This window comes from Pteropus medius, unplaced genomic scaffold (genome assembly GCF_902729225.1).
Source record: "Pteropus medius unplaced genomic scaffold, Ma_sr-lr_union100, whole genome shotgun sequence".
NCBI classification, from domain to species: Eukaryota; Metazoa; Chordata; class Mammalia; order Chiroptera; family Pteropodidae; genus Pteropus; species Pteropus medius.
Genome location: NW_024352784.1, coordinates 5,046,191 through 5,061,616, shown reverse-complemented (window position 1 = coordinate 5,061,616; position 15,426 = coordinate 5,046,191). Strand labels below are relative to the sequence as shown.

Below are 15,426 nucleotides of genomic sequence, written 5' to 3'. Positions count from 1 at the left end.
AACTGAGGCTCAGAAAGGCAACACCTTGCTTGGCATTAATTACATAGCCAGTAAGTGGCAGAGCCTCCTCTGTCAGGCTTGAATGGCCCTGCCACTGCCAGGCCCCGAAAGGTACCTTGATACTGTGGAACACACTTGGCCGCAAGCTCTGAGAATCTGGGCTGACTTTGCCTCCAGGCGTGTCTTCTATGCCCATTGTGGCTTTGGTGTCCTTGTCTGACAGCTGGGCCTCCTCACCCATTGGCCCTGTGGGACAGACAGCCAGGGAGTGAGAGTAGCAGTGGAATCCCAGAGAATAGCCTTGAGCCAGGTAGCCCAAGGTATTTCAGGGGTTGGTGAGGATCTAAAAGTCAAAGCACCTTCAGCCTTCCTGAGTCCTGGGAGCTGGAAATTCTTTCCTAAAAAAGGGCATATGCTCCTTGTGCCGACGCTGGCCACATACCAACTGGGACTACCTGTTTCACACTTCCTTCTAGAGAGAAGCTGCTGACCCACCACACAACCTTAGAGCAGTGTCCCCAGTGGTGGGAATACACAGTCTCAGTTCCCCTTGGGCTTACAGCTGTGAGACATCAGTGTTCCTGGAGGCTGAGTCTGGGTCTGTCTGGCTTAGTCTAAGATCAGATGTCTGGGGCCAGGTGCAGAGTCAAGTCTTGGCCCATAGTCAGGGAATAAAGGTTTTCCTGGGGTAGCTGGGAACAGAAACCAACACCCCCACAGGGCATTGCCCTGCGTGTAATCACTGAGCTAACCAGCCTAGTCCCCAAATAATACATCAAACCGTTTTGCTGATCAGTGCAGAAAGAGCCTTCAGAGGTCATCCCATTTGAACCCCCTCCCACCAAACAAACTGAGGCCCCAATAAGGGCAGTGACTCAAGAGGCAGAGCTGTGGCAGAACCTGGACCCTCAGCCCCATTACACATGTGGGTTTTCTCCCATGGCGGCCATGGTAACCGTGTCAGTAACCCACTCAATGCAGCAAGGAGAAAGCTGAGTCCCTTAAGAAGCATCTCCTAAGGTCTCCTGGAAGTCCAGCCTTGGGACACTCTACCCCTTCCCTTAGATGGAAATCACCTGTACCTCCTGATAGCCCAGGCCTCCTTGACCTTCCTCTCCTCATGGGGCCCAACTTCCTGCGGAAGCCTCTTCCATTGTTTCATATTCCTCTCAACCTAGCAGGAGTTTCCTCTCATTCAATAAGCTCCTTCTAGAGCCTGAAAACAGACCTGAGGACAACTCTGACAAGAGATGGGGCTGGAGACTCTCTATCTCTAGACCTAGAAGGCAAACTCAGGGAGGGGCTACAGAGGCTTGGAACTGCCATGAGCAGAGGATTTGTGGTCCTCACACTAGTAGCCTGAAGAATTTTTTAAAAATTGAGATATGATTCACATACCATAAAATCCACCCCTTTAAAGTACACAATTCTGGAAGGTTTCGTATGGTCAAAAAGTTATACAACATCACCACTATCTAATTCCAGAATGTTTTTATCAGCCCAATAAGAAATCCCATACCCATTATCAGTCACTCCCCATTCTTCCCTCTCTCAGCTCCTGGCAACCACTAATCCATTTTCTGGCTCTCTGGGTTTGCCTATTCCAGATATTTTATATAAATTCATATAAATGAAATCATAGGATATATGGACTTTGTGACTGGTTTCTTTTACTTGGCATAGTGTTTCAAGGTTCATCCATGTTATAGCACATATCAATACTTCATTCCTTTTGATGGTTTGATAATATTCCATTGTGTGGGTACGTATCACGTTTTGTTCATTCAGATAGACATTTGAGTTGTTTCGGGTATTCTGAACATTTGTGTACAAATTTTTACAGAGACATACGTTCTTAGTTCTCTTGGGAATAGAATTCCCGGATCATATGATAACTCTATGTTTAACCTTTTGAGGAACTGCCTACCAGTTTTCCCAAGTGGTTGCACCACTTTATACTGCTGCCAACAATGTATGATGGTTCCAATTTCTCTCCATTCTTGCTAATACTTATTATTGTCTGTCTTTTTGATTATAGCCATCCTCGTGACTATGAAGTGATATCTCATGTGGTTTTGATTTGCATTTCTCTAATGACTAATGATGTTGAGCATCTTTTCATGTGCTTATTGGCCATTAGAGAAATGTCTGTTCAAATAGCTAGGGGAGTTGGACTGAGAAAATGAAAGTGTGTGTGGCTGGGGAGAAGTCCCTTTTGGGGGCATAAGCACTCAGAGGAAACAGGAGTTATTAAAACAAAAACAATACCTGAGAGAGAGGAGATAAGGGGTTGGCTTAGTAAAAGAGGATAAGTGGTACTCTGCAGAGGTCACTTTGAAGGAGAAGAGGAGGTAAGAGGTTCTAAGCAAACTCATCCAGCAAGGACTGGTCGGTTACCTGCTACAGCACAGATGCTCTGCTACATACTCTACATGCTCATGAAGACTGTCTATAGCTCTGTGCCTTTGGTGCTTTCGTTGTCTCTATGCTTCTGATGAGGATGTCCAGGCTCAGAGGTAACTAGCTCTGCTGGTTGACATTGGTGCAAGGACTCGAGCCCAGGTGTTAACTTCAATATCACTTGATGCTCCTTGTACAGGTTTGATGAGGGGAGGAAGCACAGTTCTCTTCTTTGTCTCAGCCCAACCAAACCTAGCCAGGCCACGCAGAAGGTAGCAGTGCCCACCACCCATGGGGCCAGGCCAGCCAGATGATGGGGCTGGAGCTGAGGCTGGGAGGGCAAAAGTCACTGACCTGGAGCCCCAGCTCTAACAGAAAACCAGGGGGTAGATGAGGGAGAGGGACAGAAGGCCGGCAGACCAGTTCAGAACTTTTTACCTCCCTGTGGCCCAGTCCACAGCCTGAGTCTCTGAGCAAAGAGGGAAGCACTGGCTCTGACCCCCTGGGTTTGAGATTAGCCATCAGTCAGTGTGTTGGTAGTAGTTGTTCACTGAACGGGGCTGGTCAGGAAGATTGTTGTCTCCCCTAAGCCCTTTCTATGGACTGAGGTCTCTACTGAAGGGCTGGCAGCAAACAGTCCCACTCCCTGAGATAGCACAAAACACCCCTCAGAAGGAGGGTCTTGAGTCCAGGACTTCCTGTCCTCCTCGTGTGCTGTCTCTGAGGTCCTTCCCATCCTGTGAAGACAGTCAGGGGCCAGCCTGACAGGAAGGACGCAGCTGTGAGAGAAAACTTCATCTGGGCCGGGGATGAGGCATGAGGCAGGGAGCCAGGCCCTTTCTCTCCCAGGTAGGCAAATAAGTTTTAGAGCCCCAGGTAGGCCAGGTAGTTCCAAGAGCTGGAGCCCGCAGCCCCAGAGCTGCGGGGCAAGGAGTCCGTGTGCCTGTAAGTGGGTTACATTGCTGGTCATTTGCACAGGCACACTCATGTCCATCAAGTCATTGGTTTGGCTTGTCTTTCAGGAGACTTGTCTGTTTGAGCTGTCAGTCGGCCACCTGCCTACAGCTACTCAACAAGCTGGTCAGACAGTCGCCCGGAAACTGTCAGTCAGAGACCTTATTTACCAGTTCAAACAGACTCAGGAGGTCGCGAGGTAGAGGGCCTGCCTCTAGCTAGCCCCTCCTTGGGCAGAAGTCGGCATTCTTCACACCAGCTGAGTCCAGGTGATGAGAGCCAAGGTTTCAGAGAACAATCCGAGAGAGAGGGCCACCTTTCCCACCTGCTCTTTGCTGGAAAGGCTCGAGGTCCTGCCTGCTCCATCACCTCCCAGTTGCCAACAGCAAATCTCAGGCAGATGGTGGGCTTCAAGTCCCCAAACCCTCTGCCATGAGCCTGTTCTGTGAGCCTGACTGAACAAGCCCCTTCATCTTTCTGAGCTTGTTTCCTCATCTGTAATGTGAAGATACAGCATCTATCTTAACGAGATAAGGCATCTAGGGTGCCTAGCCCAGACATAGTATGCAACAGGCCCCACTGAGGACCACTGCCCTCCCTTCTCCTGATAACATTCAACTGCCTCCGAGAGCACAAGGCCCACTTGAACCCACTTCCCTCCATGCACACCTGGATCCTCCAAGTTAACACCATCTCTGGATTATCTCTCTCCCTCTCATCCAAGCCCCAGTCAACCACAAGACCTGAGGACCTGGACCCCTTCGCTCCATGTAGGCTCACTATCTTTGGAGGCAGCCGCCCAGGTTTGAATCCCCCAGCTGCATGTAATCCTGCTGTGTGGCCTTGGGCCAGTGGCCCGTTGGCCTCCTCATCCACAATGCGGGGACAATGATCCCTACTTCCCAGTGTGGACAGAGTCCACTAGGAACCAGGCCCTTCTACCCCCCATTCAGCTTGGACACAGAAAGCCTGAAAACATACCTTAATGTCCGCATTAACTCGTACTTGATATTCCACTGTCTTCATTAGCATTTTTCCTTCTTACTCGTCCCAGACCCTCCAGACCGAGCAAATGGCTTGATTGTTTATTACAGAAACTTCCTGAAAGACCGATCGACTTTTCAAGGGAAACCATCAACAGAATGTGTACCTTCAAATTTTTTGAATCTCTGCCCACAAAACCCTTTCTTTGCTGTTTCCATCCACAAATCCTGGGCTGTTGGATCACAATTCTTACCCAGTCCTAGTCAGACTCTCCTCACCCGCCTCCCTCCCTGCGCTGAAGGACTGCCTTAAAACAAACTTTCAATTCTCAACAAATACCGACCTTTCCTCCCACTCCGAGACACTGTCAAAGCTTTGAGAATAGCATTGTCCCTTATCGTGGTAAACAATAGACTTTGTCTTATGAACAGGTTGTGTTAGTAATGAGTGGGGAGCCAGCACAGACAAGATGCATAGCAGGTTTTCAGTGAACTTTGTTTTCTTCTCAGTCAGGCAGCCAGTCTTTCTGTCAAGTCAAATGTCTGTCCTGCCACAAACACCCTGCCTGCTTCCATACTTGCTTTGTGAAAACAAGGAGCGATGTCACTTCTAGAACCTGAGAACTGGAAAAAGATCAACCCCAAGGGCTGGGAAGGTGTGGGGCTGGGAAACCCAGCTCTATGGCTTCCCTGACCCTCAACAGTAAGTAGCCCCAGTAGAGGAGCCTAGGGGCTCCCTGGCTGGACATTCATCCATCTTCCTACCAACCCTTTGAGGTGGCGGCTGTGGCTCCATAATACAGATGAGGAAACCGAGGCACAGAGAGAGGAGGTGAGTTATCCAGGGTCCCAGGGCTAGTAAATAGTAAAGCCTGGGCTGGACCCCAGAACTTTCTGACTCCTGGGTCCCCAACACCAACCACAAGATGGTGGCTATAATGATAGCCTTAGAATATATGCAAAAATAATCCCTACGTAGCCATTTCTTTATCCGGGGCGGCTTCCTTCCTGTGAATTGTCAAAGGTAGTTATATAGGGACAGTCTGCCATTTTACCAACTGATTCTTTAGCTAGTCAGTCAGTCAGTCAGTCAGTCAGTCAGTCCGTTCATTAATCAGTCAACATCCCCTTCTGATGGCCTCAGAAAGCACTGTCAGGGCAAGGCTGGAAAGAGAAATGTAGCGAGAAGCACATGTGGCCCCCAGTCCAGCGGACCTGAGTGTGGTGGGAGTTCAGGACTCATAACAAAGGCCCAGAGTTAACCTATTAGGAGGAATGTACAAAGAAATGCCAAGAGCTCTCACATCCTGAGGATGAAGGAGGAGGTCTTGGATCAAGGAGAGACAGGGCAATGACACTTTCTCTGCAGAAGTTCCACCCTTAGCGGAGGGAGCAAGATCTAGGGTCACTTAGACCTGGCACGGCCTGGGGCCAGCAATTAGACCTCTCAGAGCCTCTGTAAAGTAGGATAATAGTCTTACCTCTCAAGCCTGCGTGAGGGTCACACAGAATAATGTCCTTTCGCAACTCCGAGATGCCTCCCAAGTGCCAGTTTTATCAGCCTTTACCCCAAACTCACCAGGAAGTCTACTTCCAGGCATGGCCACCAGGCCTCAGAATAACTTGTTTTCCATCCTGTGGGATAGCAGCCCCAGCCTTACTCTCTCATCTCCTCCTGATCTCTGAAGCCTCTCCAACCTTCTGCTGTCTCTTCTCCTCTCTCCCCACCCCAACCCCACCAGCTGCATTCCAGAAGTTTTTTGGGTTTTTTCCTAATTATTTCTCTGTGAAAGAGAAGGAAAGCGCCACCCCCCCACACACACACTCACTTGCCACCACATGTACTTTGCCAAGGCCATCAAAGTAACTGGCAGAGACAGGATACAAGGCAGAGGTTACAACTGGGAGGCCCTGGCCCATGTAGTGGTGAGAGCTGTGCGCCATGAGGTGAATGGCTCCCTCTGGAGTTGTGCGGTGCACAGCAGTCCTGCCTGGAGGCACGACTGACTCCTAGACATCTTTTGAGGGCTTGTACAATGCTGGCTTACTGAATGTTTTTAAGTTAGTTGCAAGCATTTTAGAAATCAGGAAAATTCACTTAAAACTCCAGATTTTTTTTTTTTTTTTTGGAAGATTAGCAGATCTGGCAATGCTGGGCCCATATGGCAATACTCAGTTGGTCCAAGCTGCTGGGCCTGCACGTGGCAGTTTGCCCTGTTGGAGCCTCTTTGGGATGCCCGCCTGGCCCGCTTCGTGGACTCTCTATACCTACCTGGGGGTTCCCCATCTGTGACTTCACAGCAACACTGGGCCTGGGGAGTCCATTGGACAGGAAGCCAGAGTGGGGTTAACCCTTTGGAGGGTGAGGAAACAGAGCCAGAGAGGGCCATGACTTGCCCAGGGTCACCATGGCGGAGACAGAGCTGGTCTCTGGAGATGTCAGGCTGCAAGCAGGAGCGGAGTCCAAGGGAGTGAGAGGTAATGGGACTGGGCCAGGTAGTGGCAGAGGGAGAGTGATGAGTAGATGCGCCACAGCGAAGAGGTGGGATGAACAGGGCTTGGTGGGAAAGGAGCTGTGAGGAGTGCAAGAGGCCGAGTCCTGGAGGTAGGGAAGAGATGCGCCCTTCCGACAGAGAGTACCACCACGGCGGGCCAGGATTGTAGGGTGGTGGTGAGTTCAGCCTTCGATGTGGTGAGTTTGGGCTGGCAGCGGACACCCAGGGGGGATCCCAGGAGAGCCCATGAGAGGGTGTAGCCTCAAGCCAGAACTTTGTGTGGAAAGTAACAGAAGCCACAGGTGGGCAAACTTGCCCAGTGAGCCCGAGGAGCCCTCCCCACCCCACCATCATGCGCCCCATCTGTGAACAGAGCAAAACGAGGAACTATCCTGGAACTATGTTCCGGTGCCAAGAAGTGGGGAGTTGCAGTGTCACAAAGGAGCCAAGATGTGTTTGGAAAATCCACCAGCCTCCAGCACTAACACACCCACAGCCTGAGCTCGCAAAAGGAAATAGTCCCAGAAGCAGATTTTGGGCAATCCACCCCTCCTAATGATGGCACATAACTCTCTCTGGAGGGACTGGGGTGGGAGGAGGTCGGCCTTATCATGGCCAACTCCTGCCTTGAGCCCTTCCTACCTCCTAGATTGCCTGGGCTCTCTCTGTCTGCTGTCCCCACCCCCACACCCCTACACCCCCACCCCGCCTCTCTCCTGTGGTCCAGGCCAGCTGTCTCTCTCTCCATAAAACCCTCTTCTGGGTCAGTTCCCTCAACTTTTTCTCTGGGCTGCAAACCTGGTCATTCCCCTGCTGGCATTATTTATATCCCCTCTTATCTGATTAGGCAGTGAATGGACCTGGGCAGAGGCTGTCCTGTACTGTGTCTTGATGGATGGTGTCAGGTTCCTGACCTTCTGGGTCAGAAACTTTGGATTCAGATTTTTTTTTTTCCACATTGTAGCTGTGTGACTTTGGGCAGCTTATTTGGCCTCTCTAAGCCTCAGTTTCCTTATCTAGAAGTGAGAGAAGCATCTCACATGAAAATGCCCTGCCTGTTCCACTGTAGTCCTCAACACTGGTCCCCATCTGCAACTCCTAAGTACAGATGCTTCAGCCTCAAGAGGTCAAGGTTCCTTGAGATCCAATCTGTCTCATCTACCCACCCTTAGTAAACATAGCCTCTGGCCCCAGAAGATGCCTGCCATTCCCAAAATTCATCTTGATTTTTTCCTACCTCTCAGTATTTGCGCGTACTCAGCCTGGAATGTCTGTCTTCCCAGAAAACCACTTCTCATCTTTCAAGGCCTGGCCCCCCTTAAAAATATGATTGCTGAATTGAGATAAACTGAAGGAGGGAGAAAACACGCTGGGGGTGGAGGGGCGGCAGGGGAAGCTTAGGATGGGGTCGGGGTGGTGTGGGGGCCCTGAGTGCTCCAGGTCTCAGAGTGGCCTGGCTGGGCTCTGGAGGGAGCAGAGTCAAAGGCAAGAAGGGGAATCTCCCAGCCTTGGGCTCGGCTGTTATCCTTGGGAAATTCCTCCCAGCAGAACCCTTGAGCGGTCTGTTGGAAGGACAACAGCTTGCTTGAGGTCCAGCTGTTGCAGGCCTCCCAGCTGCTGCTTCTCGAAGGAGGTCTGTGCAGGGTGAGGGATGAGGCCAAGCACTTCTGGTGGTTTCCAAGCCGAGTCAGGCATCCTGTCCTGGGACTTTCTGTCCCCGGTTCTGGCCCTGGCTACCCATTTAGACCCAAGATAACCCTAAAAATAGTGACGAAGCCTGAATGGAGGAGAGTGAGCCCTGAACTCACAGAGAATACAGGCCAGTTTCCTTAGACCTAAAACACAGAGCCTGAGGGTCAGAGATAAGCACCATCGACCCAAGCAGCTGCCTCCTCCAACCACTAGTCCCAGCTCATCTCTCTCTGAGCTCATATTTACTCCCTAAGGGCCCTGTTGTACCCCACCTCACTCCTTATCAAGTTTCCAGTCCTCAGGTAGAGTAGGCTTTCGAAACAGTGGGAGGGAGGGCAGGAATGCCATAAGTGGAAGGAGAGGCACTGAGAGGGATGAGGACAGCTTAGTATTGAGCCTTCCCGATACCTGCCCCTGCCCAGCCCGTGCTGGGTTCTGGGGCCTCAGGAATAGACCGAATCAGAACTCACCTCCAGGGAGTTTCCAGTGTGGTGAGTTGGGCAGTGACCGCCATCATTCCAAGCATCAGTGCTTAGGGCTCTGGGCTGCAGCCCATGAGGGGCACCAGGGACTAAGTTTACTTCCTCTCCTCCCCTAGATTGTGGCTGAGGTCCAAGCCCCTCTAACACTGTTGGGAAGACCCCTGCCTCTCAGCATAGGAAAGGACAAAATGACTACCTTGGCCGACCTCCTCTATCTAATGCACAGGGACAAAAAGGGACAAAAGCAGACAAAGTATTGGATGCCTGGCACCTGATTAAGGGGTCTATGCAAGAATTCCATTTGGTTCAGAGCTGCCTGAGATTTGGCCCAGCAGGCAAGGCCTGGCCTAGGAGAAAATAACTGTGCTCCCCACCCCCCTGCCTCACACACACACTGCCCACTGCTCCACAGTCACTAGCACCCAAAGAACAGCTTGCTTTGTCTGGAGCCAGTGGAGAAGTGCCCAAGGCGGGTGAAGGCTCACCAGAGAAAGGTCTGTGGAAGGGCAGAGGAAGCCCAGAGGCTATTGACCCACAGAGGAAAGGGCTTCATGCAGAGCTGCGGTCTGGACCCCACTCTGCTGCCTATTTGCTGGGTGACTTTGGGTGAGTCACTTGCCCTCTCTGAGCAATTTTTCTGCACCTAGTAAAAAGGGTGAGAGCACATCACCGTGTTACAATAAAGTTAACGATGCAGAGCTGAAACTTGAACCTGGAGCTGCAGGTTTTTTTCTTTTGCCCCACCTATCTGGCCTGGATTGGCTCACATTTGAACCCAGAAGAGCTGGGGAGAGCAATGAAAATAACACCAGGAAGAAGGAAGGATAAACCATAAAGAGAGGATCAAAGAGCATAAACGAGAGAGAAGTTACTGATAGCTGGCAGAATCAGTCTGGAAAGCTTCCTGGAGGAGTTGGTGTTTAGAAGAATTAGAAAACAGGGCAAATTTCACCAGAATGGGATGTGGGCAGGGGCTTTCCTGGTGGAAGCAAAGCTGAGCAAAGGTGCAGAGGTGGGAAGTGGCTTCTCTGAATCATGAAATTGAACTAGCCTTAGTTCCTTTCCTCCAGCCCCTCCCCAACAGACAAGAAAGTTCAGCCTATTGCCTAAGGGCATGTAGTGAGCTGGTAGCGGGGCTTGACTGAGAGCCAGATTTGAGCCCGACTCCTCTCACTCCTGCGTCTGCCACTGGCTAGGACAGCTGGCCCCTCTCCCTCCAGTGAGCTAAGACCAAGTCTCTTCCCAGGCTCCAGGCTCTGTACCCTGCCCCACCAGCATCCCCACATCCCTCAGAGTGCCCTCAGACCAGAAAGAGAGCCTGGAGGAAGCCTGGCCACAGCTCAGGTTTGGGGCTCAGTAGGCAGACACTGGGGTCAGCCTTCTTGCTATGTGTGTGGGTTGGGGGAGGAGGTCATCAGCTAGAGAATATTCTAGAACTGAGCTCACAGGAGTCAGAATAACATGTGGGTAGGGGCAGAGCTAGGAGACAGGTGCAGTCCAGCCAAAGTCTTTAGTTTCTTCCCATACCTATAGGATCACCAACCCTTCCATCTCATAGTACGGCAAGGCTGATAGGGAAATTGGTTTGTTGGTGGCCCATCTCCAAATCTGACTTCATTGTCATCTCTCCTGTGAGACCCCCAGAGGAAGCATCCATCCCCCACCCTTCCTGCCATGCCATGGTCCCCAAGCCATGGCTGCAACATAACCTGTCTGCCTGCTCAGCCCACAAAGCCCTCACTGACGCACTCCGGGGAGCAAGTCTGCCTTTGTCTGACAGGATGCGAGGCTAACACAGCCAGGAGAGGACAGACAGCTGGAGGGAGGCCAGAGGTGATCGCTGCAGGGTATCCAGCTGGGAGGGCCACCTTGTCTGAAGACTCTGTTTTTTCCACCTCCTTCTGCCTACCTGAGAAACGCTCAGCTAGGTGCTCTGTTCAGAACCACTGCCCTCTCTACATGGTGCTTCAGCCATGCTCCAAGCTGGGCTTCTCAAGGCTTTAAGAGATTTCCTCTCTGGCCTCCTCCCCGCACCACGGCCAACACACGTAGGTCTCTGAAGGTCTCTCTCTGAATCTGCTTCTCTCCTGTGCTGATCTTTCTGATTGTTCATCTGCAGGTCTGTCTGTGTGTGTCCCGTCTGTCTCTGCCTGGTTTTCTCTTTCTCTCACTGTCTCTACTTCTCTTTATTTCTTCCGAGCACTTCTGCAGCCCTCTGCCTGGGACTGGCCTCCTTCCTTGCAAACTCCTGCAGACACCTGCTGATCTTTGTCTCCTTCCTTTGTCTCCGCCCTTCCATCCTTCCTTTCTGGACTTTGTCTGGCTGCATATCTCTATACTTGCTCTGCCTCTATGCTTCTCTCTATTTCCATTTTTCTCTGCTGTGTTTGTCTCTATCTTTGGCTGATTCAGAGAGGAGAAACAGGGCTCAGTGACGGAGTGAAAGGCTGCAGCGGAGGAGGATGCCTTTCCATTTTCCTGTTGGACTCTGTGTCTCATCAGGGAGGTGAGGTTAGATTCTCTGCCTCCAGCTGAGTAAACACTATCCCTTCCTGCCCTTCTTGCCATTCACTCATTCTTTCAACACACTTTCACTAGGTCTGGCCGTGTGCCTGGCTCTGTGTAGGGAACTGCGGGTCACCCACTCCACCCCAGCACACCCATTTTGGCATCACAATTACACCTTCTGCACTAAGAATGTGACCCCCAGATTCCCTCCCAATGCCCCTTCCTTACTTTGTCTGGACTTACCTATCCTGGGTCCCATGACTGCTGAGGTGCAATGAGTTCCAGCCGCTATTTCAATCTCAGGACCGGAGCTTGGCAGGAAAGAAGGAGTGAGCACCTTATCAGGGACTCCTGGAGACGGCAGCCTCGAGCCACAGCAGGGATACGCTATCGAGCGGACTCCAGGCACGCTGGGCAGATGCTTTTTGAGCCACACTGCACAGCAGCTATCTCTTCCAGGTATGGGTTGGGAAGTCCTATCTTGACCCAGCTCTCCAAGTGCCTGTCTCCCTTGGTTACTCTTATATCTCTGCCCTGACCCTCTATCTGTGACCCAGCTCAATAACTCACACTCTTTCTGTCTCTTTCTCTTTCTGAATTTCTGTGATCTCTGGCTGGGGCAGCCCAGGGCCAGTTGTGTAGGAGGCTGGGTTTGTTTAGTTCCAGCCCCTCCGATGGGAGGAGGCTGCTGTCTCGTCTCCTCTCAGTCTGTTCCTTCCCATTTCTCCTGGATATTTTCTCTTACTCTGCTAGCAGTGGAGAGGTGGGGCCCAACGGAATGACCCGAAGATCCAGGGTCATTCAGTGCTGATTCTCCAGTCTTCTCACTGTGCTCCTATTCTCAATCTGAGCCCCCTGATCCACTCAGCTCTTGTCCCCCTCACAGAACTTTTGTCACTCTCCAAGAGCCCCACAGAGAAGCCCTGTTCCTCCACTATCCTTCACTAAACCGCTGTCTTCCTCAAGCTCCCATCCCCTCTCACTGAACCCCCACCTCCTCGCTGAATCCAGGGCAAGAAGGGACTCTGTCCACTGGGAATCACAATGGCCAGCCCGCCTGGGAGGGACTCATAGTAGCAGTTCCATAAAGTTATGGCCATCTCGGTGGAAGGATGGGAGTCAGGAGCAGAAGGCAAATTCCCGGAGTTTGCTGGACTAAGGACTGAGGATGGAGGCCTTGGAGTCAGACAGACCTGGGTGCCATCTCAGCCCTGACATTCACTGGTCACCTGACCTTAGACAAGTCTCTACACCTCTCTGAGCATCAAGTTCCCTCATCTACAAAGAAGGGGCAATGTTCCTCATTTGAAGGGCTGCTGTGAAAGTTCAGTGAGCGAGAAGGAAGACGACCCTGAAAGCTTGGAGCTCAGAGAAGGGCGTGACAGAGGTAGAGCTTAAAACAGGGCAGCAAGAGATAAATTTATCTTGGTTTTGCCTATTCCCGCTCAGCGCTTTCACATGTGTGGCCCTATCGGGCCCTCCTATTGACCCTGTAGACCAGGAATTTATTCCTCCATGTTACAGATGAGGCATTGAGTCTCAGGATCTGCCCGGAGGTCACCCAGATAGTAGGTGAACCTAATCTAGTTCCAGGAATAAAGTCTTTACATGAAATGGGAATATGGGTTTGAAGTCCAACTTTCAAGGTGCACTGATAGAGAAATATACATCGGCCCCACTTGGCTCCTAGTAGCTGTAGGAGGAAGCTAGTAGGAAGTGAGGAGTATTTGAAATAATAACAGACCAGCCTGACACATAGTAAGCACCTAATATATACCTATTGCGTGAATGAGTCTGAGAAACTGAAAGTATGAATGCACGACCACTGCCCTGGGAAAGGTCAGTAGTTGGCTTGGATTGATAGAAAGACCAGACCCAGATCCTACTTAAGAAAACCCAATTGGGTCTATCTCTCTCAGTCCTTCAGACCAAAGTCAGCACTGCAAGTCCTCCTTGAGACTGGCAGAGGTGCAGCCTCCCAGAATCCAAATTGCAGGTGCACAGTTGAGAGAGGAAAGGTCCTTTTAGACTTTCTGGCCCCCATCTTGGCCCTGGGAGCTGAAGAAGTTCTACATATGGATTGGTCTGGATATGTACTGGGCCTAGCTTGCCTGGCTAAGTTCATCTCGTCAAGGCACAACTGGGCACAGAACACATACAGTAACCTCAGGCAGAAGCAGTGTTCATTTATCACCTCAGCTTCCCCAGGCTGACACAGCCTGGCCCAAGAATTTTCCCGAACTCAGCTGTGGACTTGGAGCGAGGGTCAGATACCCGGGAAGCTCTGGGAATTAGATTAACAGGCCTTTGGATGGTTCTTGGGGGGTAATCCTGCAGTGAAGTCCCAGTGTGGGTGGCCCAGGCTTAAAGTTTGACCAATCTGGTTTGCACCCCAGTTTTGCCACTTGCCAGGGTAGTGTTTGCTGAGTCCTGTGCATCTGATGATGTTTGTAGATCGCAACACCATCTGTGGATTCCCCAGTTTGCACACTTGATGCCTTTTTTGAGTTGTGCTGTTGGCAAAGCCTGGCATGGTTTGCAGAGCTCTGCAGCTTCCAGGGCCCCACGTTGTTCCCACAGCTTGTGTCCTTGTGCCGAACCTGAAGCTGTTCATAAAACCCTAGGCTGTTTGGAGAACCCAAGCCATTTCCTATGTCAACCCACATAGGGAAATGCCTTTTTGCTAACCAGGCAAAATAGGAGACTATTTTGTAGAACTGAGATTGAGCTCTCAGTTCTGGGCTCCAGACATGAGATCTCAATTTTTCTCCCAGCTCTGTTACTACCTTGCTGTGGGACTTTGAGCAAGTCCTTTCTCCTCTCTGGATCTCAGCCTTCTCACCTGTTAAATGGAGATCGTGAGGTCAAACCACTCATCTTCAGGACTGTTATAAGATCACTACGAAGATCCGAGGAGACGAGGCTGGGAGAAGAGTGGTCAGAGACTCCTTCCTTAAAAGGGTTCCAAAATGCCACCTCAGCACCTTTGCTGCCATTTCCCTCTGGCCTGGTAGCCAGGGAGCGGATATCTATAAATGAGCCCTTGGCCAGGCAGACAAATGAGAGCCTCTGTCAAGGCCTCAGTTTTCCCCACCCCCAGATGCTACCCGGGGGTCAGACCCCAAGCTATGCAGACATGCTCCCGTGTATTATTCATTAAATTTGTCCAAGGAAAGCAATGTCATATTTATTTCACCCATGAGAACTCTGACACTCAGAGAGGCCATGTGACTTGCCCCAGGCTACGTGTCAAGTATACAGCAGAGGCTGGTATCTGAGCCAAGGACAGCAGGATGGATGCATGGTATTCAGAAGGTCAGAGCGAGGAGGAAGTTGGAGCTCATTTAATTTGACCCTTCCCTTTTTCAGATTGGGAGACTGAGGCCTGAAGACGGGCAGGCTATGCTGTGTGCATCGTGACCATGGGGAAATCATTGTCTTTCCTTAGGTTTCAGTTTCTCTTTGGTGGATGGGGAAACACATTCCATCTTGCCAAAGGTTCAGGACTTTCCCTTTCTTTGTTGGCAAGGCTCCTGTGTCAAAACATAGCATTTTGCCCAACCCTGTGAGGAGGCACACAGGTTGGCAAGCAGGTGGGTGCCTAGCCTGGCCCCTCAGTGCCATCCGCCTTGGCTCAGCACAGCCACTGGCTGCTCCAGCTCACCCAGCCCTGCACAGTCCATGCTGGGCTCTCTCTACAGCTTAAACCCTCCTGGAGGTTCCACCTCAGTAAGCCTTTTTGCCCCAACAGACTTCCCCTGGATCCAACTGACTCCACCTCCCATCATTCTCTTCCCCATGGAGAGAATGTGTGCCATGCTAGAAGCTCTGCATTCCTCATTGAAAGTGGAAGCCCTGTGCCCCAGAAAGAGCATGAGCTTGGGCATCAGACAGTCCGATCCTGAGCCGGAA

The 15,426-nt window shown here is 51.2% G+C and overlaps 1 protein-coding gene across 4 annotated transcripts in view; it reads right to left on the bottom strand.

Annotated features, from left to right (window-relative positions):
• The window catches only part of SLCO2B1 (solute carrier organic anion transporter family member 2B1), a 48,387-nt gene extending 36,239 nt beyond the window's left edge, over positions 1 to 12,148 (bottom strand). The window contains exons 1-4 of one of the 4 annotated variants that reach the window (XM_039848054.1): positions 11,758 to 12,147; positions 9,492 to 9,649; positions 8,070 to 8,149; positions 116 to 246 (exon numbers count right to left, since the gene is read on the bottom strand). In XM_039848054.1, the coding sequence (XP_039703988.1) occupies positions 116 to 246; positions 8,070 to 8,130 (192 nt within the window). In that variant the 5' untranslated portion in view covers positions 8,131 to 8,149; positions 9,492 to 9,649; positions 11,758 to 12,147. Of the gene's footprint in view, positions 1 to 115; positions 247 to 8,069; positions 8,150 to 9,491; positions 9,650 to 11,757 lie in introns of all 4 variants that reach the window. The other 3 variants (XM_039848056.1, XM_039848053.1, XM_039848055.1) reach the window with 3 other exon arrangements.
• Between the last annotated feature and the right edge of the window lie 3,278 nt (positions 12,149 to 15,426).